Source organism: Drosophila willistoni, chromosome 3R, assembly GCF_018902025.1.
Source record: "Drosophila willistoni isolate 14030-0811.24 chromosome 3R, UCI_dwil_1.1, whole genome shotgun sequence".
Classification (NCBI taxonomy): Eukaryota; Metazoa; Arthropoda; class Insecta; order Diptera; family Drosophilidae; genus Drosophila; species Drosophila willistoni.
The window spans coordinates 13,312,061-13,338,484 of record NC_061086.1 but is presented as its reverse complement, the minus strand read 5'-3'; the positions used below and the strand labels follow the sequence as shown (position 1 = coordinate 13,338,484).

The 26,424-nt window shown below is 34.8% G+C and overlaps 3 protein-coding genes across 6 annotated transcripts in view; 1 reads left to right on the top strand and 2 right to left on the bottom strand.

Annotated features, from left to right (window-relative positions):
* Window positions 1-246: 246 nt before the first annotated feature.
* On the bottom strand, window positions 247-2,513 carry LOC6650163 (phospholipid phosphatase 5). Of its 2 annotated transcripts, none has more exons than XM_002073759.3 (4): window positions 2,438-2,513; window positions 1,258-1,598; window positions 780-1,192; window positions 247-711 (listed from the first exon to the last, which is right to left on the bottom strand). In XM_002073759.3, exons 2-4 carry the CDS (start codon window positions 1,527-1,529, stop codon window positions 323-325), a joined length of 1,074 nt encoding a protein of 357 aa, XP_002073795.1. In that variant the 5' UTR covers window positions 1,530-1,598; window positions 2,438-2,513; the 3' UTR covers window positions 247-322. The 2 variants fall into 2 exon arrangements, with proteins under 2 accessions (XP_002073795.1, XP_023035873.1); XM_023180105.2 differs by lacking the exon at window positions 2,438-2,513 and adding an exon at window positions 2,026-2,318.
* Window positions 2,514-2,866: 353 nt separating this feature from the next.
* On the top strand, window positions 2,867-7,121 carry LOC6650162 (transcription termination factor 2). The gene is made up of 5 exons (XM_002073758.4): window positions 2,867-3,038; window positions 3,096-4,255; window positions 4,505-4,823; window positions 4,910-5,766; window positions 5,881-7,121. The coding sequence occupies exons 1-5, from the start codon at window positions 2,975-2,977 to the stop codon at window positions 6,688-6,690; spliced, it is 3,210 nt and encodes a 1,069-aa protein (XP_002073794.3). The 5' UTR covers window positions 2,867-2,974; the 3' UTR covers window positions 6,691-7,121.
* Window positions 7,122-8,178: 1,057 nt separating this feature from the next.
* The window catches only part of LOC6650161 (protein doublesex), a 49,409-nt gene continuing 31,163 nt past the window's right edge, over window positions 8,179-26,424 (bottom strand). For 2 of the 3 annotated variants that reach the window (XM_023180077.2, XM_047011865.1), the window contains exons 3-5: window positions 22,513-22,650; window positions 14,406-15,036; window positions 8,185-8,284 (exon numbers count right to left, since the gene is read on the bottom strand). In XM_023180077.2, the coding sequence (XP_023035845.1) occupies window positions 14,462-15,036; window positions 22,513-22,650 (713 nt within the window). In that variant the 3' untranslated portion in view covers window positions 8,185-8,284; window positions 14,406-14,461. Of the gene's footprint in view, window positions 8,285-14,405; window positions 15,037-22,512; window positions 22,651-26,424 lie in introns of all 3 variants that reach the window. The other variant, XM_023180080.2, reaches the window with a different exon arrangement.

The window sequence follows — 26,424 nt, the reverse complement described above, 5'->3', positions numbered from 1 at the left end:
AGATAGTTTCTTACCTAAGTGCTAGAAATGGTTCTATTTAACTCGGCCAAAGCAAACTTATAGCTTCACAGTAGTACAAGCGAAAAGATATATATCTAGCTGATAGTGTCCTATTCAATTAAATGGCAGACTTAATGTAGTCGCATAAATAACAAAAGCCACGCCCTCTATTTAAAATATACAGCCCTGCTGTCTGCTACACCATTTGACGATTAAGAATATATGTATAGATAACAGGAATACAGCTTCGATTTCGATTTTCTCGATTAATTGACTATATATATAATACATAAAGCTTTTTTCTCTTAGTTACTTTATCATGTTACCCACTAAGTAGAGGCCTCTTAAGCATATCTTCATTATTATCTCCATGGTGATCCTCTTGTATGTTGTACTTTTCCTGTTGATTATAATGATGTTTTGAGGTCTGAGACCAACGATTAAATGGTGTACCAGCTTCTGGACTAAATATTGATGGATAATATTGTCTATAGCTGATATAACCAGCAAGGAGACCGATGACACCGCCTACAGTCACATCCTGCCAATGATGATGATAGTCACATGTCCGACTAATGGCCACCAAAGCAGCAATTATGAAGGGCACAGTTGGAATTAATTGACGCCAGGTATGACCACGTCCACGCACATCAAAGGCATGTAGTTTGGCCCCCACATAGTAGGCTATAAAACCAAAACTGGCAAAGGCAACTGTAAAGATAATTTAAAATGTGTTAGAAAATAGTTCAGGTGAGTTTGGTTTCCATTTTTTTACTTACAGGATGAATGACCACTAGGAAAACTTTTGCGTCCCTCATTGATATCACTTAAGCGGCCAGTACAATTAAAATCCAATATTGAACTACCGGTAATTGTCTCATTTAAGACCATTATGCCATCAGGAAAGCATCGATAGAAATAATCTGGTCTTGGTCGTCCGACAGTGACCTTTAGCAAACTTGTTGGTATGGCATTTAGGCACAATGCCAATGTCCAGGACCAACTGGCCGCGCGAAAATCTCTTCTATTCCTGGTCCAAGCCAAGAAAAATAATGTCACCAGAAAAGGGGCAGCTATAACCCAGAATAATAACACTTCACCCTTGACATAATCGGGTCTTCTTGGGTTCTTATATAACCATAATTCTTCGGCATGGATTTCTCTTTTGAAAGCGGTCATTGTCTCCAATTTTCTAAAATCAAAAAGGGTATGGCTGAGTTATTATTAATCTCAAGGATTATGTTCATTGTCACTCACATAAAGATTAAGACAATTGCTATGCGTGCGACAACGTCTACAAGATCGCTAATCTTCTCATATCTGATACTGGTGTGGTCCGTTGCCTTCTTGCCCTTTATGGGCTGGGCCACATCACTTTCTGTTTCCAGATGTAACTCATTTCGCCACATTCCGTTGCCGTGGCCGTTGCCGTTTTGTACTGCTCCATAGTCTTCTGCTGAACTTTCGCTCTGGCTTCGTCTATGATGGGTGGAAGACTTGAGGCGTGAGGCAGCGCTTAATGATGACATGTTTGTCACTTGGGTATTGTCAAGGTTTTGATTATGTTCAGTTGTATTCGATTTTGATCGACTTGTTGCCTAAATAATTGATAACAAGATAAAGATTAGAAATATTAGCAGTCATCATTATGCCCTACCTAAGTGAGTTCAGTAATTAGTTAGGAAGGAAAATTTTAGTTATGAGGTCATTCCATCTAATGAGCATTAGCATGAGTGTTTGTTCTTTAATTTATGAGAACTATTCAAGGGTTAATTGCAGTGGATACAATGAATGAATCATTTGAGTGTGGATTTCTGATTCACTTCTATAGAGAGTATTTCTTCTTCGGCTAGGCTAGGCTTGGCGGATACAATTGCTGGCCAAATCTATTGTATAAAATTGCCGCCGATAAGATAAATACGTCAACATGTGGTTGCGCCTGAATGCCATTATTTGTCAGCTAATCGTTATAGCCAAGCTCAGGTTCGAATAGAAATGTTAACAATTTTGGTATTTGCTGCACACCTGATGAGTCTCTTTGACATTGGGCTCAAGTGATGAATATTTGCGACTACGTAAATTATTCATCTCTTCATGGACCGATCCCCCGTAAACACTTCGACTTTGGCTCTGTCAATATCAAATATATGTATATACAATTTGTTGTAACTCTCGAGATTTTCATCGACTTGTTGCTTTTTCACATGCGAGTGTTTTTCGTTTTAACTGATTACACCAACTGGCTATTTGATGCTAATTGCCAGGTCTTTTTATAAACTTTCTCTAATCTCTGGCGACAAAATAAACAACGCTCATAGAGACGCGTCCCCTCTCCATTTGCCGTGCTTTTTTCTCTCTTTCTCTCTAACTGAGCCTGTGACATCAACAACAACAGCTGTTGCAGTGGCTTCAGATTTTAGTTCAGTAACACATTTACCTGCTATTTGGTCAACATATTGTTCCAATTTGTAACAAGTGAAATACATATAATATATAATTAAACATTTATTTTGCTCTGTTTAAATCAATTTTTAGCTACCGTAGCAACACACTCACACTTATACTCATATTTTTTTGCAAATGTTTCTAGCAGTGCTGGCTGTTTAGCTTGTTTTTGGCTACTCATTAAAAAAGAGGATTTACTAAAAACACGATTAAGTAAACTTTTGTAAAAATGTTAGTCAATTTTCTCATTTAAACAATTTTACTTTGCGAAACTTATATTTTATTTTTAATTTAAACTTAGCGGTGTTTTATGGTATTTTCTAGTGACCTAGTATTTTTATGTTAGACTGGCAACACTTAAAGCTACTCAGCTGGCGATTAATTTAAATTTAACGGCAATTACTTAAGTCAGGCTGGCAACATTAAAAAATATACATTTTACTGGCAACTCTGGAATTTTTTGGCGGTAGCGTGATTAAATTGTTAGGTGTTTTTACAAATTTTTATAATATAATTAGCCGATGGAACAATGAGCGATAGCGAGGAGTATTATTCGGAAGAAGAGGATGTTGTGATAAGTGCTTCTACTTCAGGTAATTATACTATAACCGTATTAGCCTCAAAATTTAAAATTTTCTATTTCCATCAAGGACGCTCGAGTCGTTCTTCTCGTTATGGTGGGGCCGTTGCAGGTAAATCCTCTCATGGCCGTTATAGCAATGTTACAGTGGAAGACACCGAGTCTGACGAGGATGTGGTGCAACCAGGTCGACGCCTTCAACAAAAAGGCAAACAGAGACAAGTAATTGAATCGACTAGCGAAGATGAGGAAGAAGATGCTCGTGCTTTCTCGCCGCGCACGCGTATGAGCATAACTGGTGTAAGGCCTAAAGATCTCGACGATGATTCTAGTGAAATAGAGTACAGTGGAGCTGATGGGGAGGAGGAGCAACCAGATGAGCCAGAAGCGGATGAAGAGCAGGAAGATGCAGCCGCTGCTCGTTACCGTCAGGCCACTGATGGGGCTGCCAATCTTTTGCCTCGTTATACCACACAGTTTGTCAACCAAATGGAGTCCAACAATCTGCACTCTACTCTCTTTGGAGATGCCTTGGAAGTGGAAGTGGAAGAATCATCATCTCAGAATAATTCTGCTGGCAGTGATGTGATGATTGTAAGCAACCGCCAGCCACTTATAGAAATATCTAGCACAGAAGATGATGATAGCATTGGCAAGGAGAATAGATCTGGACCGCCGTTTGCATCGCGGTCAACGCGCCATCATTCACCACGTAGTAGTGCTGGAGCGGCTGTGGTAAAGGCCGCGAAAAATCTTGTTCAACCGACTATTCAAATGGCTCTAAAGCAACGCACTTCACCAGTGCCATCTGCCCCAAGACGATCACGTATAAAAAGCGAAGATCAGCTTGTGGCAAAGCCCATTTACCAAGATGAGATGCGCAAACTTAACGAATTGAAAGTGCAGCTGAATGATGCCGTAAAGTTATATCAAAATGTGTCGCATAAATTGCCAGATAAAGGCTACCAGATGAGAAACCGTATATCTAGCTTACGTGAAAACATAGCAAAGCAAGAAAAATTCGTTGAAGGATTAAACGTGGAGAAAGTAACACCGAAAAAGGTTACTAAGCCTACGGTAGTAGCACCCGTTCGAAAGTCCAATCAAAATGAGGCTCCAGACTGGGATGAATTGTCGGCGGCAGTGAATCAGATACAGCCCAAGTATACGGGAGCTCAAGGCTTGGCCACATTCAATACACAAAAGGCCCTAACTGTGGATGCATTAAAGGTATGTTCTTGGTTAATCCGGTTACCGATAGACTTACATATATATATTTATCATGATGAAACTGAACGGATATCTGAGTTACTGGCTTTTCCATTGATTAATTCCTGGCACGAGTTACTGTGCGGAATTCGATCACAAGAAATAACCACGTCAAGATTACAAATTCACACACTGATCGGTTATATCTACAGGGCACTTGTTAAGCCGTTTTTGGGTCTCTTATAATGTATGTATTTATTTTTGTTGCAGGATTTGCATGGCTCACTGAAGGGTTGTCCAGCGGAAAATGTCATGGCCGATGATCCCCAGGGATTAAAGGTTCAATTAATGGGACATCAAAAGCATGCGCTCGCCTGGCTTTCCTGGCGTGAAAGTCAAAGTCCCCGCGGTGGTATTCTAGCAGATGATATGGGTCTGGGAAAGACTTTAACTATGATATCCTCTGTGCTAGCGTGCAAAAATCGGCAGGACGCTCGAGGTGATGCTGGCTCAGAAAGCGAGAGTGATGATGATACTGGAAGTAAGCGAAAGAGCACAGGTGGTTGGAATTCGAAGGGGCGTAAAGATTGTAAGATACCAAATACCAAAAAATGCAAACAAATTCAAGGTGTTTAATTTTATAATCTTTCTCCGCCTATCTCTTTCTCAATTAAGATCACAAAGGCGGCACTTTGGTGGTCTGTCCGGCCAGTTTGCTACGCCAATGGGAGGGTGAAGTGGAATCAAAAGTATCTCGCAATCGTCTTACTGTGTGTGTGCATCATGGCAATAATCGTGAAACGAAGTCCAAACACTTACGGACCTATGATCTCGTGGTAACCACTTATCAGATTGTAGCTCGTGAGCAAAAGGCCAGTGGCGCTCTGTTCGGTATGAAGTGGCGCCGCATAATCCTGGACGAGGCTCATGTTGTACGCAATCACAAAGCTCAAACATCGATTGCTGTTAGTGCCTTGCGTGCCAAATATCGTTGGGCCCTTACCGGAACTCCCATTCAGAACAAGGAACTCGATGTCTATGCTTTGCTAAAGTTTTTGCGTTGTTCGCCATTCGATGATTTGGCCACTTGGAAGAAATGGATTGATAATAAAAGTGCTGGTGGTCAGAATCGTTTGAATCTTCTGATGAAATCATTAATGTTGCGACGTACCAAAGCCCAATTACAATTGGACGGAAAATTAAATAATCTACCACAAAAAGAGTTGCGATTGATTGAGATAAATCTCGATAAAGATGAAATGAATGTATATCAGAAGGTATTAACCTATTCGAGGACATTGTTTGCACAATTCTTGTTCCAGCGTTCGGAAAAAGATAGCGATATGAATTTTATTAGCGATGCTAATAAACCAACATATAATCAAATCAAAGATCCCAATGGTGCTTACTATAAAATGCATCAAAAGTTTGCCAAAATGGCTGGCAGCAAAAAGGAGGTAAAGTCCCATGATATATTGGTGCTATTACTGCGTCTTCGACAGATTTGCTGTCATCCTGGTTTAATTGACTCGGTAAGTTGTGGATAACATAGTCCAAGCGTTAACCGAAAGGTGTCGTTTGCATTTTTTTGGTTTTAATTACCCTTCCTATTCAAATTTCATTATACCAATTAAATATTCCCCTAGATGCTGGAGGATAACGGCGCTGATAAAATGGCAAATAATAGCAGCGAAGAGGATTCACCGGAAATTGATTTATTGGCTCAGCTCAATAAATTGGCCATTACAGACACTTCGAATTCATCAAATCGCTCTGGTCGAGGAAGTCGTGGCAGCCGCAGTAGCCGTGGCGGCGCTGATGATGAACACGATGATGATGGTCCACCTTTGCGTGGCGATGAGGCACGCATTGCTAAGGCGTCCAGTAACGTGCTAAAACGGAGTAATCCGGTCTTTAATTTAAAAAGACCATCTTCCAAGATGCTAAAAATTATTGAAATACTCAAGACATCGATATTTAGAGGCAAATCGAATGATAAGGCCATTATTGTCTCACAGTGGACTGGCGTCTTGGACATTTTGAGAGATCATTTGGAGAAAGATAAGTTTGATACTTTATCACTGAATGGAACGATTCCAGTTAAAAGCCGTCAGGATATTGTCAATCAATTCAATGATCCACGCAATCCAAAACGTATTCTATTGCTTTCCCTAACCGCTGGCGGCGTGGGCTTGAATCTCATTGGGGCCAATCACTTATTATTATTGGATCTACATTGGAATCCACAGTTGGAGTGTCAGGCACAGGATCGTATATATCGTGTGGGTCAGAAGAAGGATGTAGTCATCTATAAATTCATGTGCCTGGAAACTGTGGAGGAGCGCATCAAAGCTCTGCAAGATCGTAAACTAGAACTAGCCGAAGGTGTATTGACCGGCGCCAAGGTTAGCACCAAACTCACCATTGATGATCTCAAGGGTCTCTTTGGTATGTAATATTCCACTATTTTATTCGCGTTTGGACTTACATTTAAGTTAATCAAGTTTGTCTTTAATGAATTTAAGCATTTTAAATTGTTCGCTTTTTTATGTTCTTTTCCAAACAGTTTTCGGAATTATTTTTCTTCTATATTGTTTAATTTATTGAGTAGATGATATATATACAAAAGTTCCAACTACAATATGAATAGCATAACATTTTTGGTTAATTTAATATTAAATTCTTACTTAATCCGATATATATCTAAAACTTATTTTTGTATATGCCAATGTTAAATCAGTTCTCATGTAAAAATTAAAAAAAAAAAAAATAATAATAAGAAAATATGAAAATTTCATTTAAAGTATAAAATCATAATAATAATGGATAATAAAACTGCATTTACTTGGCAGCGCACAGCCCACAGAAACAATGGATATAAATTGGAGATAATATATATATATTTATGTACCTTACTTATCTATGCAAGCTGATTATAATCTCGATATCCGTAAATTTCTTTATATATATATGAATATTTTAAACAGATTTGATTTAATTTTGTGTAGCAATTAGCTTAATAGCTTGAAGCTTGCAAATGTATCTATAAATATTTCGTTTTAAATCAATTTTGTTAAGATCTATTTAGATCCTTACATTTCAGAAACAAGAAAAAAAAATAGCATTTGAAGCCGATAATATATGTATATATAAATATTTGTCATATCAAGTATACAACATGAAATGAAAATTCTCTGTTGTCAAGAAGAAAAATATAATTTTAATTTGCATTTACATTTAACATTGTCGTTCTAATTGAATTTTATGTTTTATTATACACAAATTGTGGATGTATATAATTTTATTTAAAATTCTGTGTGAAATAAGGAAACTTTTTAGGCTTTTCTCTAAAACCCACATGATCAAATGAATATAAACTACTAAACATAATTTAAATGTGAAAATATATATTTGTGTTTTGTGTTGCCTTCATTTCATGTTGTATGTATAGATATATATACACGACAATTGGGTGTTCTGAACTTTGTTAGAAAAACTTTGATGACATTTAATTTTTTGTTTAAAAGCTATTCTCTAAATTCAATTTAAACTTTTTACTACATATTTTCAAACACGCTACAACGATTAGGAATTCAGAACGTCCCACAAATATATCGGGGTATTTTTTTGTTTAGTTTTGTCAACGAGTTTCTTATTTTCTACAATCATATATTTCACTTTTATAAATTCTGTTTATTTGTTATGTTTTTTTTCTATAATTTTCTTTTGAGATCAATTTGATTATATGTATACATATATATATATTTTTTTTTCAATTTTGGGGGAGTGAAATATATTTTACACATTTGTATGCATGTAAGTTAAATTTGATATGAATTAAGCATAGTGAAAAATCAATCAATTTATTGATTAATTGTTTCACTTAAGTGAATAATTGCATATATACATATTTAATAATATATATATATATTATATGTGAGTGTATTAATATTATATAACATTTATCCAGTGGCTTTAACATGGTGTAGCTCCAACTATTAATTGATTAATTAATTAGTATGCATATTTTTGGTGCTATTTTAATTATCGCTGTGAAAGAAAGAAAGAAATGAAAGAGAAATTAAATTAATTTATATGTATGTTTTTGTTTGTTAATACAATTTGCCAAGTAATTACAATATTCTTAAGCTCAATTGCAATATAGTAATGGACGCAAAACAAAAAAAAAAAAAATAGCAAAGGTAAAATAAAAGCACACCCCGGTCCACCATATGGGGTGACCATAGTCTCGAGCTTAAGCCATAAAACTCATTAAAATCATTGTAATGTCTGTCAGCCAAAAGGCAAGGCTCATGGCACAAGGCTATCCTCAAATCCATCCTCCTTTGGGGCTTGTTTAGTTAGTTACCTGGTTCCTTTTGCGCTCGTAAAAGCAAATTTTATGGCCAGCTCAAAGAGTCTTGAAGTTGACCAAGAAAGCAGCTGGAGTTTCTGCTGTCTTTCTGTTTTTTTTTTCTTTGTTTTTTTTTTATTGTTTATAACGCAAAATGTGATTTTTATGAGGCATTTTAAGATAATGCCTCCCGATCCTATACTGGTCCGGGCTGTTCGTGAATTCGTTTTGCCTGATTTCTAATTGTCGCAGTCGAACTAATTTGAGCTCAAGCGAACATTGAAAACCACTCATCGTCTTCAGTATCCAATATCATAAGCATCAATTGAAATCCCTATATACACTGCATATAATATAGTCTTTTCGGCACGTTCATTTCACTCGGTTTGTCGCATTAATCTCAAGTACTCTACAGAAAAAATATGTAAAATTAAGTCTTTTGTTTTTGTGTTCTTTAATACTCTTTCATAATGAATTCTTTGTGTTTCAAGTATTCATTAAAAAAACTAATAAACTCAAATAAAAACTGTCTAAAGTGCATTCTATTCGCTTTCTCTATGGCATTATTTGTTTGTTTCTTTAAATCTTTATAAATATGTCATTATTTTTAATAGTTTTGAGGCCCCAGTATCGAAAAACTATTAGATTTTCAAAATAAGTTATTACTTCGAAAGTGCCAAAACCAATCGGAATACACATACATCTATTTGTTTTAAGGCAATTCTTTAAGTTCTTTGTGATTTTTAATTGCTTGATTAATTGTAATATGTCGTCGTAGAAACGAGCACAGATTCTTAACAAATTTAGTACTTTAACTAAATAAGTAGATGTTGTTATATCATGTAGTTCGCTTGGTGTTGATTGTCTCTTCATCAGCTAAGATTATAGAATGCTGCGATTTGAAAATGTATTTCAACCATAATAGATATATTAAATCATCTAAGATTGCTTTGGAGCGTATTAAAAATGAGAAGCTATCAATTTCACAATCGTTTAAATCGAAGTTAGAGGATCAGAAATAACTTTTTTAGAATTTATATTGATTAATAAGGCCAAAAAACCCCGATGTGGGCGGGGTGTAATAGAATATTAATATAGTTTCATAAAAAGTACTCTTTTAATCATTATTATTATTTTAGATTATTCTGAATCTCACTGATAACAATAAGCCATTTTTTAATAGAAACAATATACTGGATATATCTAATAGAAAAATGTATATTTCTAAATTGTTTAATTCAAAGTTTCTGTCTCTTGAGTGTTTATGAGTAAGTTTAATGAAAATATACCTTATCTAGTGGATTTTTGAGTTTTGGCAAGTTACATTTGAGCGAATTTGAAGAAATATTTCATGAATAACATATCCTTTTTCAAATATTCACAGTAAACATTCTAGGAGATCAATAGATATTAAAGGAAACATATTACTAACTAAATTTGTTCTAAACTTTTTGAGGAAATAAAGTCAGGAGTCTTGTATGTCTCACTAGCATATTCAAGAGATTAATTAGAGTCTATTTAATGTTCGCTTTAATCGAAGAGTATCTACACTTCGTCTTAATAAAGTCTATTTCCACCCTCATATTGTTTATTCGCTTGGCTCGCTCGACTCAGCTCGTAATTTTTATGATCCGCACGAAAATTTCCACAGAACCAGAAAAGAAAAAAAAACCAAAAACAGAAAAAAAAGAAATACTCGTAGTAGCTGTAGCTGAAAATGATTCGCGACGTCGAAGACGACGACTTAGCATCTTGTTGGATGTGTGTCCATGTGTATGTATGTATGTCTCTATGTCTGTATGACTTCTATATTGAAATATATACATCAACGCAAAACATATTGTTTATTTTTTAATAATGCGTGTCCACTAAAATAAGAGCGTAACGCGGTATCATAAAAAACAAGAAGAACGAGAACATGAAGACGAAGACGAACCTCCAAAGCAAACCAAACCCAATCCAACCCTACTCAGTCCAATCCAACAACAACACGCAAAGGGGGGGAGCCCAAAGAATAATAAACACGAACCAAAAAATATCGTATGGAAATGGCAAATGAAAATGAAAATGGGAATGGGAATGAAAGAAGAATGAATGAATGGTGCGATGAAATTTGAGCAACGTAAGCCGAAACCTTGAAGAAACTCGCCTCGTCTCAGCTCAAGTCGCAAAACTATAATAATTTGGTTTTATTTTGTTATTTTTATGGCATTTATTATGGTTGCCTCCGCTCTCCCATATAATGGAGACGGAGAAGGATTTTGAATTTGTTTTTTTAAGTATGTATGTTTGAGAGTTTTTTGTTTAACGACACGACTCAGCGGAAATTAGAAATCAACGGATATTGTTGGACAATAATAATCATCAAGAAAAAAAAGTATCTTGAAAATATTTTTTAAATGTTTATTACTGCTATGTGAAGTTGTTGACAAAATAACAGACAAAGTTGCCTCTCAACAAAAGTCCCAATTATTCAAAAATGAAAAATGTCAATTGGTTAACTTTTGAATTGAACATTTCTCAAACAAGAAAAAATAAATAAAAACTGATAAATACCATAAAGTAAATATGCATACAGTGATATGAATTGGCTATTTTTTCAATATGCTTTGGTTACTGTCAGTAAAAACAGCTTAGTGATTTCTAACTGAGAAACATATTTTTATTCAAAAAATTCAAGGTTTTAAATATTTGAACCTATTTTTAAATCTTCCCTGTACTTTTCGGACTATTTTTTCTTCAAAACTGACAGTCTAATGTTTTAAAAGGATACTTTTTACAATGAACTAGTTTTATTTCTGAAATTATTGACAAATTCTTGAATTTTGAAATGACTGTTAATTTATTACCTTTGATTAGCTAGCTTAATTTCGACAAATCAAAGCAAATAGCACTCCAAAATCTTAAGAAATTAATCAGAATGGGCATCATAAATAATCAGAAATTTCGTTACATTTTTGAATCCATGAATAACAATCCATGCCATAATTAAAACCAGCAATTGTAAGATTTTTACCAAATATTTACTTGATTTCTTTTAGATATCTGAAAGCAAAGAGTATTGCTCATTCGACGTGTGGCAAATACATTTAACTTCACTTTCTTTCTCTCTCTTTCTGTGTTGCCACTACAATTGCTCTCTTCTTGGCCTTGTTCGAGCTCATTTCGGATGCTGGGCCAGGCGTGTTGCCTTTAATCAAATCAATTTCGCTGCATAGTTTTATGTTTACAATTTAAGTTGAATGGTTCTACCCCTCAAAAACCCCGCACACAGACCCAACCGACCAACGTGTGCCCGGGCACTTCGACTTCCACTAGTAGTTTTCATTTCCGGAAGGATAGATGTCGAGAGGAAGGCTGGGATAGCGAGGAGGATGGTTCGCCTGCATTTCCGGGCAGCTCACGAAAGTATGCAATGGCTTTTTCATCATTTGGTCTGATGGCTGCTTCTGTTGCTGTTGCTGGTGCAACAAAAGCTTTGGCCAAATGAAAAACAATTCCTTTTTGCCAGCAGCTTCTTTACTTGCCCCTATTTCTACCTCCAGCTTCATCTTTAAGAGGGAAAGGCCCTCTTGCCTTCATACTTTTGTGCTGACAATTGAAGGTTGTTGTTGTTGTTGCTGCTGCTCTTGATGTTGCTTAATTCTGAAGAGGCAAAGTGTTAAATTTCTCGAGTTGAAATTTTTGTTTATATTTGGCATTTTGTTGCTCTTGCTCTTTTTTTTTTGTTTTAATTAAAAAATAAGTGAACAAATCAAGTGGCGCCAGCACAAGGTCTTGTGTTTCTTAGAGGTTTCTGGTTTCCTTACGGAAAGAACCAACTAAAAAGCAAGAAAAAAAATTTGAAATAAAATAGAAATAGAAATATTATCACAAATGAACATCAAAACTTTCCTTTGAAACGAAACCAGAACAGAGCTGAGAATAGAGCACAAAACTCACATTTTATTTTACGATTTTATGACGATACCCCTCGCCGGGACGTAACTCCTCCCACCCCCCGTAGCTTTTTCCCGGCCTTAGCATATAGACCAGCACCCAGAGACATGACAACACTTTAGAATGCATATTTCAATGTCTGCTGAGACCAAAAAGGTAATAAAAAATATTCGTATTTGCGAAAAATGGCATCTAAATCTTCGTCTCTAGAAATTGTTCTCCCCCATTCCCCCCCGCACTACCCGCTCCTGCCACCCCCTCAACATTTGTTTCCTTCGTTCGATTGTTTGTCTGTGCGCCCTTTCGGCACATTAAAAAAAAACACACACACACACACACACTGAAGGAAAGAAGTAAACCTCAACTCACCTCAAAGTGAGAGAGACGAAGACGATGGCGACTCTTCAGTTTTTATGAGAGTCTGCATCATAAAAATGAAACGCACATGAAAATATTCGCGTATTTTTAAGCCTAGAACTTATATACATACATAACTAAGTATATCTCTTTCTTTCTATCCTCGTTTTATTTTTTTCCTTTTCTTTTCTCTCTTCTGCAATTAAATTTTTCCACAAGGCAACTACAAAGTCAAAAGATCTGTTTGCCACGCCAAAGGGTCATCAAACTTATTAGAAAAATAACAGAGAGAAACAAAAACAAAACACAAAACAAAAAAAAAAGAAATGTATTAAAACAGGGAATCAACAATTATTCAACTTGAAACTTGCCAAAGCCCATAAAAGACCGAAAACTTTACGAGCCTTTTTCGGGGAGTCCTGCAAGCGTTTCATTCTGTTTCACTTCAAAGGACAACGACATGGACATTTAGTTTGTGAGGGGTTTTCTATTATTTAGAAGAAGACAGAGAATCTATGATTTAATTGAATGGCTTAATTAGGCTATTTTATCAATATATTTATTAAAATAAATGATAGCATTACCTAAACTAAAATTTTTAAACCTCTTTCATTGTAAATTGAAGCACTCTTAAAAGATTTATTCGTTAAGAAATTTTCGACAAAGGTAATGATACTTATTATCCCAAAAAATAAACAGATAAACATTTAATTAAAAACTTCAAAATGCTCAGAGTGACCCCCCCTTAGGAATACGTCACTGGACTGGACTATATCCTTTTGGCCTGGCACTTCTATTTCGTTATATCGTGGTAAATGTTTCCTCCTCCCATTTCTCTCTCTCTCTCTCTCTATCTTTCTGCTCGCTCTCCTTGTCTTTTATATACTTTACTTTTCCCTATTGTGTTTATTCGCGCTTTGGCAATAAATGAATAAGTTTCTACTTTTACGATATTTTGTTTTCATTTCCCACACGCACCCACACACTTAAACCAACCACACAAACACACACATACAGACACATAAGAGAACACACCTTTGGAAAATACTATTGAATACCTATATTATAGAATTTTCTTTTCAAAAATAAATTAAATTTTTTGAAATAAGCTAAATAAATTTCTATACAAATTTTGGCAACAGAATATAGAAAGATATATAAAGTGACATATTTTGGTGACAGAAAACTAATAAATTGCCGTTTAAACAATTTTATAGCGCAATAAAATATATTCTTGACGCAAAACTGACAAATTGGCTGACAATTTAATACAAATTTCTAATATTTTTAAAAAATTTGAATTAAAATAAAGGCCAAGATCTTGAATTAAATCAGAAAAATGTGGACAATCAGTCACCCCAAAAGCTCAGAGAAAACTTTTTGACTCAGCCCATACATAAATAAATTTAGAGTCAATGTAAGGACAATCGTAGTCAATTTAGAGTCAATGTAAGGACAATCGTAGATATTTTAGACCAGAATTAAACTTATTGTTAGATTTTAGTGGGAAGGTTTACTTACACAAAGAGCACAGCTGCCGCTGCAGCTGCTGCCACAGCGGCAGCAACATTTCTATACTACGTGGCTGTTGAGCTGACCAAATGTTGATGATAGGCAGAAGCTCCAGCTCCTGCACCGCCATTACTGCTGCTATGTGCCGGAGGCGGTGGCGGTGGGGTTGTGGGCGTGGTTGATCGTGAACGTTGCCGAGAATGCGGATGTTGTTGTTGCTGATGCTGCGACTGCGGCTGCTGATGATGATGATGAGGATGATGATGATGATTGTTATGATGACTCGCTGATGATGATGAAGTTAACGCAGTGGTCAATGTGCTGACCATTGCTGTGGGCGAGGCAGCTGAATGAACACCATTGCTGCTACTGCTACTGGGACTCGCTTGCTGTTGTTTGGATGATGTTGCTCCAGTCGTGCCACCATCACTCGGACTATTCGGACTCGAACGGCTCAATTCAATTGGCTCCGGTGTGGGCGGACGAATTTGAGTCAATGGCAGATGGGTGAAGTGGGTACCATAACGTCCTTGTTCGATGCTCGGATAGGTTAGGTACATGGAGGCCCCATTAACCAGAGCCATTGGTGTGTAGTAGTTGTAATAGAGTTGGGCTACAATACGATTGATTTCTATACGCGCTATGGGTAAATGATTAGAAAAACAATTAGTTAAATACAAAATAAATGCAGTAGATTTTATATATACATATAAATGAATGATTAGAAAGGTAGTTTAAAATGCCAAAATCCGTAATCCTTGGCACTAAGTTTGTTTCTTGGCTATCATTCAAATCTTCTTAACTTAGGAGCTAAGTGAGAACTGAAAAGTGATTCAATTACCATTTCTCATTTGTAGGAACACTTACTAATACACACACACAAATGTGTGTATATCGTATGTTTTCACACTATTTTCTTTTCCCCTATTCTGTTTTTTATCACATAAAACTTATTAACTATTGCAGGTCATAACATTAACTATGCCAAGGCACTAAATGTCTGTGTCTGTGGGATGCGTTAAGCGAATCCCAAGATATGCAACCGACCACCTATGGCCTCTGGTTTTGTAGAACCTTTGCAAACTCACACGCACACACACACACACACACACACACACACACTCTTGCAATCTCTTTCAATCCCAATCCCAATGCCAATCCCAAAACTCAATTCCAATCCCCTTTTGTCTTTCTTTTGCTCGTTTGCTCCTTATCTGTGCGCGTTGGGCAAAAAGTTTTCGCAAAATTTTTACTACTTGCTGCAACATCAAAATGCCAAGTTTTTACGATTACTCGGCTGTTGCTGCTAGGAGCCGCTAGAGCTGCTGCTGCTGCTGGTGCTGCAATTTTACTTAATTTTAATGGGATTTTTTTCTTTTTTTTTTTTTGCTCTTTCTTCCGCCAACTGCAAAACGCATTAAACAGGGCAGAGAACGGCACACAAGAGACTTACGCTTACGCATGAGCGTTTCTTGTACGTGGATATGAACACTCGATGCCCGATGCCCGATGCTCGTATGTGTACCATTAGGTACAGTCAATGCCAAAAGGCTTGCCAAGGCTGTATAGCCATGCCGCAACTAATGCCTGACCATTTTAAATTGGCAAATAAAAAGTTGTTAAAAAGGAAACTTGTGACCAGAAGTTCGTCTTGCAACTACAGAGCTCTTAAATTACTTGCTATATAGTACATTCATGGGTTGTAGCTCGTACATACATCCATATGTGAATGCTTTTTTTATGATACAGTCCATTAATCTGAAATTTTATCGGCTATAAGTGTTACCTAATCACATAAGAGATACAGGCACGAAAAATGATTATAATGACACTTAAACTAGTTGTTGAAAAGAAAAAAACACAGAGCTAAGATCAGGTTTTATAATTGTTTTTCAAAAACAAATTCAATGGGAATTTCTCACAAGTTTCAAATTCTGTTACTAATATTAATTGTTTTTGCTTTTTAAGCCATATGCCATTTTGGCTTTCGGCTGGAAAAACTCAAGAGCAAGTCACGATCTTCAATTTGAGGAAAAATCGGATATAAATTTTCGGATGGCTGGAAGCACAAAACATTGAGGAATTCGCACTTGAGGGTCAGATGGCTAATATTTAACGGGATTCTTTCTATTTTTTTGATAAACTTAAAATTACGTATACGTAATGTGTGTCAACTAAACTAATAACAAGGTAAAGTTAAATAAGCACATGCTGTAAGAATTCGTTTTGATTTCTAAAAAGCTGCTACTCTGTTTTTATGTGTCTTTCGGATCAACCTAATATATTTTGAAATGGTTGTCTCATTTTTTTTTAAATTCTTTTAATGGAGGTTTTTTTGTACATTTCTCTTTACAAAATTCTAGTCCAAACGGTTCAGAATTACAAACAAGGAACAGAATGTTTTATATACAAAAGTATTAAAAATGTTCTATTCTTTAAGAATAATTTCAAAACTAAACAATTGTTAGAAAAATCGTTTATAGTTGCTTTGAAATTTTTCTACTGTCTCCTGCTAAAAATCATAATTTTTTTCATATTCATTGTGTCTTTGGCTCATAATCAGTACGTTTGCAGGCCACAAAATCTACGACAATAAGTTTGCACTTGACTGGCCAGGCAACAACAATGGCAAAACGGAAAAAAGGACGAGCAAACAAAAGGACATCAGCTAAAACAGCTTGGACCAATTTAATGGACAAACAGAGGCGAACACACAATGTTCGGGTAGATGACAAACTCGATGCTTATTATTTAGCCTGGACCAGAACTGTAATACATCATGTCTAACTAGTTTTCTTACAAGTACATACATATATGTATGTATGTATGTATATGTATTACATATATGTATATATTCTGTCACAAGTGGCAGCCTTGTGTATCGTAAGTTGATGGAGCACTAAAAATGTCAGTAAGAAACGGCAGGAGCAGCGGTTGTTGCTGCGTTGACGCTGCATTTTCCGTTTTTCCATTTTTACGACCCGCCCACACTATGAAGTCGTAAAGTTGGAAATTTTCGCTTCCTGCTGCTGGCTCTGCGATTTTTCTATAGTTTTTAATAAGCATTGGTAAATATTTTTACTCCTCTTGTTTCTGGTATGCACGAAAAGTTGGGGGGGAAAAAAAGGTAGTAGGAAAAAATTTGTAGTATTTGTGCCTCGAAGGCACAACGAACATCATATCATCATAATGGCAACCATGACGTCGCTTAAAATGGTATAATACTCGTACATTCTATACACAACCCATGCAGTTGCGAATCAACTTTAATAGTTAAACAAAAAGGCACCTTAGCAAAAAGATAGAGGAAAGGATATACAGAACAGTTATGCGTTAGGAAGGTGTAGTAAAAAATATTAAATGAGAGTGGCTAAGATGAATAAATGAGTCATAATGGAGAGTCGTTTTAGGCTATAATCGTTAGTTTATTCATACTTTTAAATAGTAACAACCCAATTAACATACTAACATTAGTTGTTTCCTACATTGCCATTTAAAAACCCGTTAATACGTTAGATTTGTCGTTTACTAAGAAACTTATGGGAAACATTCTCTATAGTATAGAGACTTTTAAATACAAATTATTTCAATATTTCCTAATAAGCTTTCCGTTTCCTTAATTATAATTAAAGTACAGAGCAAGAAAAAGAAAAGATTATAAAGATCTGATGTAGAAAAAGAAGCCTTAAGAAATGATCTGTTTATTTTACAAGCCTTTTAAAATTTATGATTTTGAAATCAAACCTTGCGTTTAAGATATCTGAAGGTTAATCTCAAAAAAAAAATTATCATAAGCAGCACAAAAAGATGAGCAGGCTGTGTGCATAGTCAATTTTTCTTTTTGCTTGATTTCGTTGTAATTCCCAAACAGTTTTGGTAAGATCATTGCACTTTTGAAGTTTTTTAACACGGTCAGCTGATAATACAACTTGGTTGTTTTTATAAAAGGCTAAAACCTGCTTACCTTAAAAAGATTCTAATCATCGTTTGAAGGTTAAGTTCAGCTTAAAGCAAAGTTTGATTTAGTGTTCGGAAATCCTTACAATTCTTTAATCTTAAAAAACCGAAACTAGTATTTTTCCAGCTTTTAGATTTTCTTACCTTAAATATTTGGTAGTAAGTTTTAGATGATTGATTACTTTTCTATACTTTTTTCTAACCTTCGCACTTTTACTGGTTTTTTTCTTTTTGTTTTCATTCAAGTTTAATTCAATGTGATTCCAAATGGTCAGCCATTATAGTTAAGCGATCCTAGAGTTATATACCCTTGCCTTGCCATGTTTCTAGCCCATTCATTCGCCCCTTTGTCATACGAAATCCAATTCAACCATAAACACTTTTAAGCTTTATGGTAGCCACATTTACACGTCGACATACGCCTCACCTACTCCAACACTTTGGCCACCTTGACACCTGGTGGCACAGTCCCCCGCTAATCCCCCTACCGGGCCATCTGCGATTTAAAAATTTCAATGTGAGGTGTTTAGTGCCCGGGAGAAACGATGTTGAAACTCAGCAGCTACCTGGTGCAGCTTTCCCATGACACTGTCTAAAAGAAAATACAACACAAAAAACTAAAAATCGGGCAGCTGGAAACTCTAAAAGATGATGATGAAGGAAGAGAAGTCTTCATACTGAAGCAAAAGCCTTTTCAACGGCGTTGGGAATGTCGTAAATTTTTCGCATGCATTTTTCGGTTTAATGATGCATTTACGATCCGAACAGCAGTGCCAGCTCCAATGCTCCAAACCGAAACCCAAGCCCAGGCCCCAAGGCCTCCCCCATCCTACAAGCAAACTCCCCAACTCTAATGTCATTCATCCCCATCTTCGATTCGTCTTGATGAGAGGGGATGAGAGGGAAATGGGATGAGATGCTGCTGGGACGTGTAACGGTAATGGTTTTCACTGCAAATGGGCAACAACTTGAGAAGGAATCGTTACAATTTTTTTAATGTGTCAACAAACAAAAGCAGCTGATGCCAATCTCCCTGATCCATTTCAATATGGAGGCCATGGAGGGGGTGCACAAAAGGGCGAGCTGCTCTTTGTGCTTTGATCAAACTTTAAATCTAATTAAGGAAAATATTTTATTTTGTTTGTTTTTTTTTTTTTTTTTTACATAAGTATATGCACTTTGCATTATATTCTACTTAATTACATTAACGAATTTTAATTTATACAGATTTATTTTGAATGCTAATCCATGATTACAATTAGAGTTTCGGATAGATTAATATTTAGTTTCAATTTGAATTTTGTGCTGTAACTGAGACTAATCGTTTAGTAGATACTTTCTTTGGATACTAGAAAGTAGGAAGAACCTTGTTGTTTCTTATTTTTTTTTTGTGGTTTTTCTATTTTTAAATAAACTAACTTAAATTGTTATAAACTAAAGACTCCCTTGAAACTGATTTTAGATCATTTCGATTCTGATTTATTTGCTTAAAAAAATTAACAATAATATTAAGAATAATGGAATTGGGATCAGTGCTAGATAACATTTCGGGTTTTTTCTTTCTTTTGAAGATGTCAATGTAATTTAAATTTTTAACTTAGAATTAGAGTAGAATTTATATAAAATTTAATAGTTCACTTCCTTTTTTTCTCACTGGCGTCGTTTCAAAACCATTTGATTATGTATCTTATTAAGGTTAAGGATACTTTCAATAGCAAATTATTCGGCATTTATTGTTGTTTTTAACAAACAAAATCAGAATATATCAAAAAACTAAGATATTTTGCATCAAATGCAACTCAATTTAAAGATTCAACTTTATTTAATGTTTTAACCAATCCAATAAGAAGTTTCTTAAAAAATCTATTCAGAAGATCTTTAACTTTTATAGGTGTCTTTAAAAATATGGTCAGGAGTGTTCTAAACACCTTATAAGGCATAGATAAATAGGCGAGTCCATAAACTGATTTCAGTTTCCACAAGAATTTAGTGCTTAGATTATTTAAATACATTATAGCTCTAATTTTTAAATCACTTTGGACGCGATACTCATCTAAGAACATGCGACTATAGTTTCAATCTTCATTCAACAAATTAGAACAAAAGATAAGTATTCGAAATAATTAGAAAATTGATGGTAATCTGAAATAAAATGAAGTAAGTAAGTCGTCTCGCCGACTTAGGTATACCATACACCAGTAAAGCAAATATTTCAACTTTATTAAACAAATGCATTTTCACATGCTTCTTACAAGCATATCTTAGTATCTCGCTCACTCAATCATACGAGCACCCTAGCGCCCCCACCAGCCAACGGCCAACTCCGGCCTTATGGAAAAACGTTTATATGCATAACTCGACTGTTTTTTGTCCGATTTTGATTAAATTTGGTATTTTGCTAGATATAAGCATTAAATTTAAGTGTGCCAAATTTGATTGCATAAGGTAAAAAACTACGGGAGATAATCAAGTTTTTCAAATTACGGGGGCGGAAAAGGGCGTGGCAAAATTTTTATACATACAAAATGTGTGCATTTACTAAGCGAATATACATGCCAAATATGGTGTCTCTAGCTGGAATAGTTTTTGAGATAAACGCTTTTTTTAAATTGCGGGGGCGGAAAGGGGCGTGGCAAAAATTTTAAAAAAAAATTTGATCACTCTACATACTACACGAGTCTACATACCAAATTTGGTGGCTCTAGCTCTTACAGTCTCCGAGATCTAGGTGTTCATACGGACAGACGGACAGACGGACGGACAGACGGACATGGCTAGATCGACTCGGTTGTTGATCCTGATCAAGAATATATATACTTTGTGGGGTCGGAGATGCTTCCTTCTGCCTGTTACATACATTTTGGCGACTTTAATATACCATTTCACCCTATGGGTGTATGGTATAAAAAGTAAAAATTTAGTAGAAATATCTGTGATAATTAGAATTGTCTCAACAATCGCATGTTTTATTTATGATTTTTACTTTCACTTTAATAACATTTCTCTTAATGTTTCATTTCAAACCCAAATCAAGCAAATACAAATTACAAATTAATTTTTGAAATAAATTTAAATAAGTACATAAATATATCACAAATTAAATGAATGGATCTTCAACTTTGAGTACAATACTATGATACTGAAGTGATATCTAAGTCAATATTAAATAATGTAGGAATTAATAATTAATCATTCTCTAGCACTGAGCCCAAAACCGAAAACAAGTCAAATTTATAGCTTAAGACTAAACTAGTGAATAAATTAAAACTTAAAACCGATGTGCAGATTTGAGAAGACATTGTTATTAATTTGCTTTTCATAGAGTTGATATTTGAAATGTTGAGTATTTATAGAAATATTTGATGTTATTTGCATTATGTTTTTTCGTTTTTTCCATTCTTCTTTCGCGAAATTTGATGGTTCCAATGGATTTTGGGGTATTGTTGATTGATGAATTTTTGGTTAGTCCATTTTCGAATCCAGTTTTCAGAGCATTATACTTCGATTGAGGGTTATATTGATGGTAGAGAAGAGAACAAATAGAGATAATGTCCATCCATTTGAAATTTTTAGTGGGGTATGTTGATTGAAGAGGCGTTTTGGGTAGGTTGACACATCGATATTTGAGTTATCCTTTTTTTTTTTTGGTTTGTTGATTGTTGATAGTATATATGTATGTATATATATTTGTAGTCCAAGTCCAAGTGCAGAGATGCTGACAAAGGCTTACCGAGTAAATTCGAAATATTTACAAAGGTTTTTCTAACATTTAAATCGCGCGCGTTTCTCTTTTTTTTTTTTTCTTTTTTAATATTTTCATTAAGTTTAATATTATTTATCGTGATGCTTTCATGGAAATAAATAGCTATGCAAAAATTCTGTTCTTTGTTTTGTTTTTTATACTTTTTTTTTAAATTTTTTTAAAATTAATTAATGAAAAATTATCATCCACATTGCCGCGTTGTGTTGCGTAGCTCACCCCCGTCATACATATTCAAATTATGTTGACGGGAGTATTCATTTACAACATATTGGCCTGATCGAAAGATATATATATATATATAGATGTATTACATTTGAACTCACATAGAATTGGTTATGAAAAATTACCTAGAAATGGGCAAAGTGTGGAATAGTCTAGATGATTCTTTGAACTTACCCTCTTCAATACGTCGCGAAGCCTCTTCAATATCGGCACCAGCATCTTTTAATATCACATACATAAGCGGCATTAGCTCCCAGGGATAGCGAAATTTCTCTAATAGCTTTTGGCAATAATCTAGGAAAACATCTTGGCCTGAAAAGAAAAATAATCAAAACGAACAGACATCAGATTTTAGTCTTAGTTAAGTTTAGTTTCTCAGCATCAGCTTTCACGTAATTATATACAAAGTTTCAAAATTCATTGACAAATAGAGACCCCACCAACCACCACCATCCCACCAACATTATTTATAAACAAATAAACTCGCAATGTTTTACGTTTAATTTAAATGCTGATTCAACATTTTAATGCAAATCTACAATGCCAATTGGCAGACAAATGTCTCTTTATTTCAATATAAACATGGCGGCGAAAACGTAGGCACATTTTGCCATTCAATACTCAATTGGAGGGAACCGAAACCGATCGAATCGAACCCTCTCATATAATCCGATTAAAATGGCTGCTACCATAACAGTGAAGGTTCGCAAAATAGGTTCAGTTCGCATATCTATGGTGGTTTCTATCTTAAAGATTGGGCAATATTCAAAACCTTGCATGGGTAATCAATTTTCTAAATGTTTCTAAATAAAGAATTGAAATAACTTGTAGCTATGTCTTTTTCAATACATAATCGTGGAAGTCTTAGGTAATTAACGAACTACAACTGAACTTTTAATCCAGTGTTTGGAATTTCAAATGTTAACTGCAAATATAAATATTTAAAAGTGCCTTCTTAATAAGTCTTAAAGTTTAGTTTGATGTAACAAGAATGGGCTTCTGTTTAGTCGCTTGTGTCTTGTATTAAGTTTTTACCTAAGATTGACAGTGACAAGTGTTTCAATATTTCTTAAACTCAAAATAGATATTTAAAATAATGAGAAAAGAGGTCAGATTGTTGTATATAAATATTTTAATGGGCTTCCGCATTGTCCGGGTTGCCATTGTTTGTTCACAATTAATGAATTAACATAGTTGCAAACATTGCAAAGTCTTACGCATTGTTTTTCACTTTAACCAGACAACTAATCAAGTAGCATTGTCTTCATTTTGTTGAAGATTTTACATTATTAGCATAATTATTACATTATTATGAAATATGTATTTTTAGTTTAGACACAGATTAACGAAAGACAACACACAAAATAAAATGAAGCTAATTACAATGAATGTCATTTGCCATTCTCTATTTTGTCTGCTCGAGTTGCAATGTGTCTATGCATATAAATATATTAAGTATATAAGCATAATATAGTAAAATACACAATATTCACCCCTCGAAAAATTGTTTAGTGTCAAATTTTTTGAACTGTTGTATATAATATTGAAGTCTTTTTAAAATAGAAAATTGATGACGTAATCAAGAGGTCAAATTAATTCGGAAACGCAAGTTAGAACAGATATTAATTCCTTATTCAATTAATTTATTTGAAATTCTAATAAATGCAACCTGTACGTATTGTAATTCATATTTTCTGTTCATTAAAGACTTTCATAAGTTGTTATTCCGTTTTATGGTTGTCCGAAATATTGAATATTCACATTAACCCAATTGAACTCAAATACATGAAGATCGAACACTTTCTTCATGATAATGGCTCTTTAAAAAGACTTTATCTTTATTTGCATTATGTTATATACATAAGCACATCTATGTAAATATCTAAAGGCATGCAATGGGTTTGGACCCTGGCCTTCTTTTTGTGGCCTTTATTGTTTAGAGTGGGTTTGTTTTATGTTAGTCTTTCTCTCTCCCTCTCTGTCATTCTCTTGAGCGCTCTCTTTTTGGTATGCTTATGCCATTATGTTGAACATTTTGCCAGCCATTTTTTTTTTTGTTCGTCAGCTTGTTTTTACCTACACAACAGCAACAGCAACAAGGGGCAGCAACATCAAACGGCAAGAGCAACAAAAACTGGCAGCTGACGTCGTCGTCGTCGTCGCCGTCGTCGTTGTCGGTGTCGTCGTCATCGCTGTTGTCGGTAGTTTTCGTAGTAGGCGGAGCTTCATATCCATTGGCCCGTTTTATTATGTCTCTTCTCTTCTCTTTCCTTTCCTTTCCTTCGTTTGCTTTCCTCCTTTAATGTCGATGTTGCTGCCGTAGTAGTAGTAGTTGTTGCTGTTGCTGTTGTTGTTGTTGAATGCAACTTGCTCTGTTGGTCTGAATAGTAGTTCGATGTAGCAGGAGGAGCAGGAGGGAAGTTGCACGTTTTGCATTGGTGACTTGACTTTGAGCACCTCTTGCCGTGTGTTTGTATTGTATATTGTATGATTATGTATGTGTGTGTGTGTGTGTGTGTGTTTGTGTAAAACATGTTTCTTTTTTTTAGAGCAACTTATTGTTGTTGCTGGCCAGAGGCAACAATTTTTTAATTTTACATGAGACACGCAAATTTTTTGTTCGTTCTTTCTTTCCTGTCACGGTTTGATTTTAAATTAAGCAATTAGACCATTTGTGCATTTCATGTCCAGTTTGCGCAAAATTATTATATTAACCACCAATATAAATTTAATAAATTGATTTATTGCTCTATGAGCGCAACAAACAACAACAACAATAACAGCTGCCACAGGACCAACCGCACCCAACTAGCCAACTAATCAACTAACCAACCACCAGCAGCAATACCATAAACAACTAAAACAGCCAAACTATTTCATTAGCCAATTCTGTGGCTATGCGAATGAGTTATATTGGTAACACAATGAATTAATTAAGACATCCAAATAACAAAGAGAGCAGTAGATCTTGTTGTAAATGAAGATAATCAAGATAAAGCTGTTTTAATTTTGTATAAAATATAACTAAGTAATATCCATTTCTAGCAGTCCTCGGTAAATGAGTTTTGTAAGTGGCCCAGGCAACTGAACAACAAGGATCTGGATTTGAATCCCAGTCTTGTGAATGGATGTAGTTTTCCTTTAAGTTGAAGCCCATAGTTGCTAGTGCTTCTAAAATATAGTTAGGTTGATGGCTTACAATTATATCCTATACTGATAATAATATGCATATCTATATAAAGAGACTTATACAAATCAATGAAGATCTCTCTTATATACAAACAAATTTGAGCAAAAGCCTTAAACATATGTTCTCTCAAATTTGGCTAATTTATGAGGCTTTGTAAAACGTAACCGTAAACTTTGTAAATTTTTATTTTGAAATTGAGATTTGCAAAGATCTTAAAGTTCTAACCAAAGATTTAAATTTAGTACAAATATAAAGTTCAAAATAATTGCATTATTCTTCAAGTTAGCATAACATAAAATATGGTTAAAATGTTAATAGTAACAAATTGGAATTTTGATTTTTTTAGTTACATATATTGTACTCTGTATCCTTAATATGCTTATTAAATAATATTTAAAGAAAGTAATCATATTGAGTAAAGGAAAAAGAAAGAAAGATTTCGTATGTTAAAATGTTCGACATTATGTAACAGTTTTTGTTAAACCACTCAAAAATTCATGTCTTTTATATAGAAAAGTCAATGACTAATGGAAAATTGCTCTATTTTTTTGGTCTTTTCAATTGATAAGTGAAATGTCAATGAAATAATATTCACATTGAAATACAAATATTGGAAATAAATTAGTTAAAATGTCAAAGCGTATATATAGTAAGTTTCTTTGGTAACGCCCATTGAATATTTGTCCATCGTTGTTGCACATTTTGCCACACCCATTTAGGGAAAATGCTTATACATTGCAGTTAGCCAGTAAACGATGCCATTAACGCGCATAAACCGAATCTGCGCAGGGTCACAATGGAGGGGGAGCTATGGCACTACACGCACAACTTCGACTATATATGCATGTGGGTCTATATACTTCTATATACATTCTGAGTATATACATAGGTATCAT

Excerpts from the sequence above, each read along its gene's own strand:
- LOC6650163 (XM_023180105.2), bottom strand. The coding sequence starts at position 2,088 with ATGAATAATTTACGTAGTCGCAAATATTCATCACTTGAGCCCAATGTC. Across the intron at positions 1,599-2,025 it reads ATGTCAAAGAGACTCATCAG|GCAACAAGTCGATCAAAATC; the intron begins GTGTGCAGCAAA and ends TCAATTATTTAG. Across the intron at positions 1,193-1,257 it reads GCAATTGTCTTAATCTTTAT|AAAATTGGAGACAATGACCG; the intron begins GTGAGTGACAAT and ends TTTTGATTTTAG.
- LOC6650162 (XM_002073758.4), top strand. The coding sequence starts at position 2,975 with ATGAGCGATAGCGAGGAGTATTATTCGGAAGAAGAGGATGTTGTGATA. Across the intron at positions 4,256-4,504 it reads TAACTGTGGATGCATTAAAG|GATTTGCATGGCTCACTGAA; the intron begins GTATGTTCTTGG and ends TTTTTGTTGCAG. Across the intron at positions 5,767-5,880 it reads ATCCTGGTTTAATTGACTCG|ATGCTGGAGGATAACGGCGC; the intron begins GTAAGTTGTGGA and ends ATATTCCCCTAG.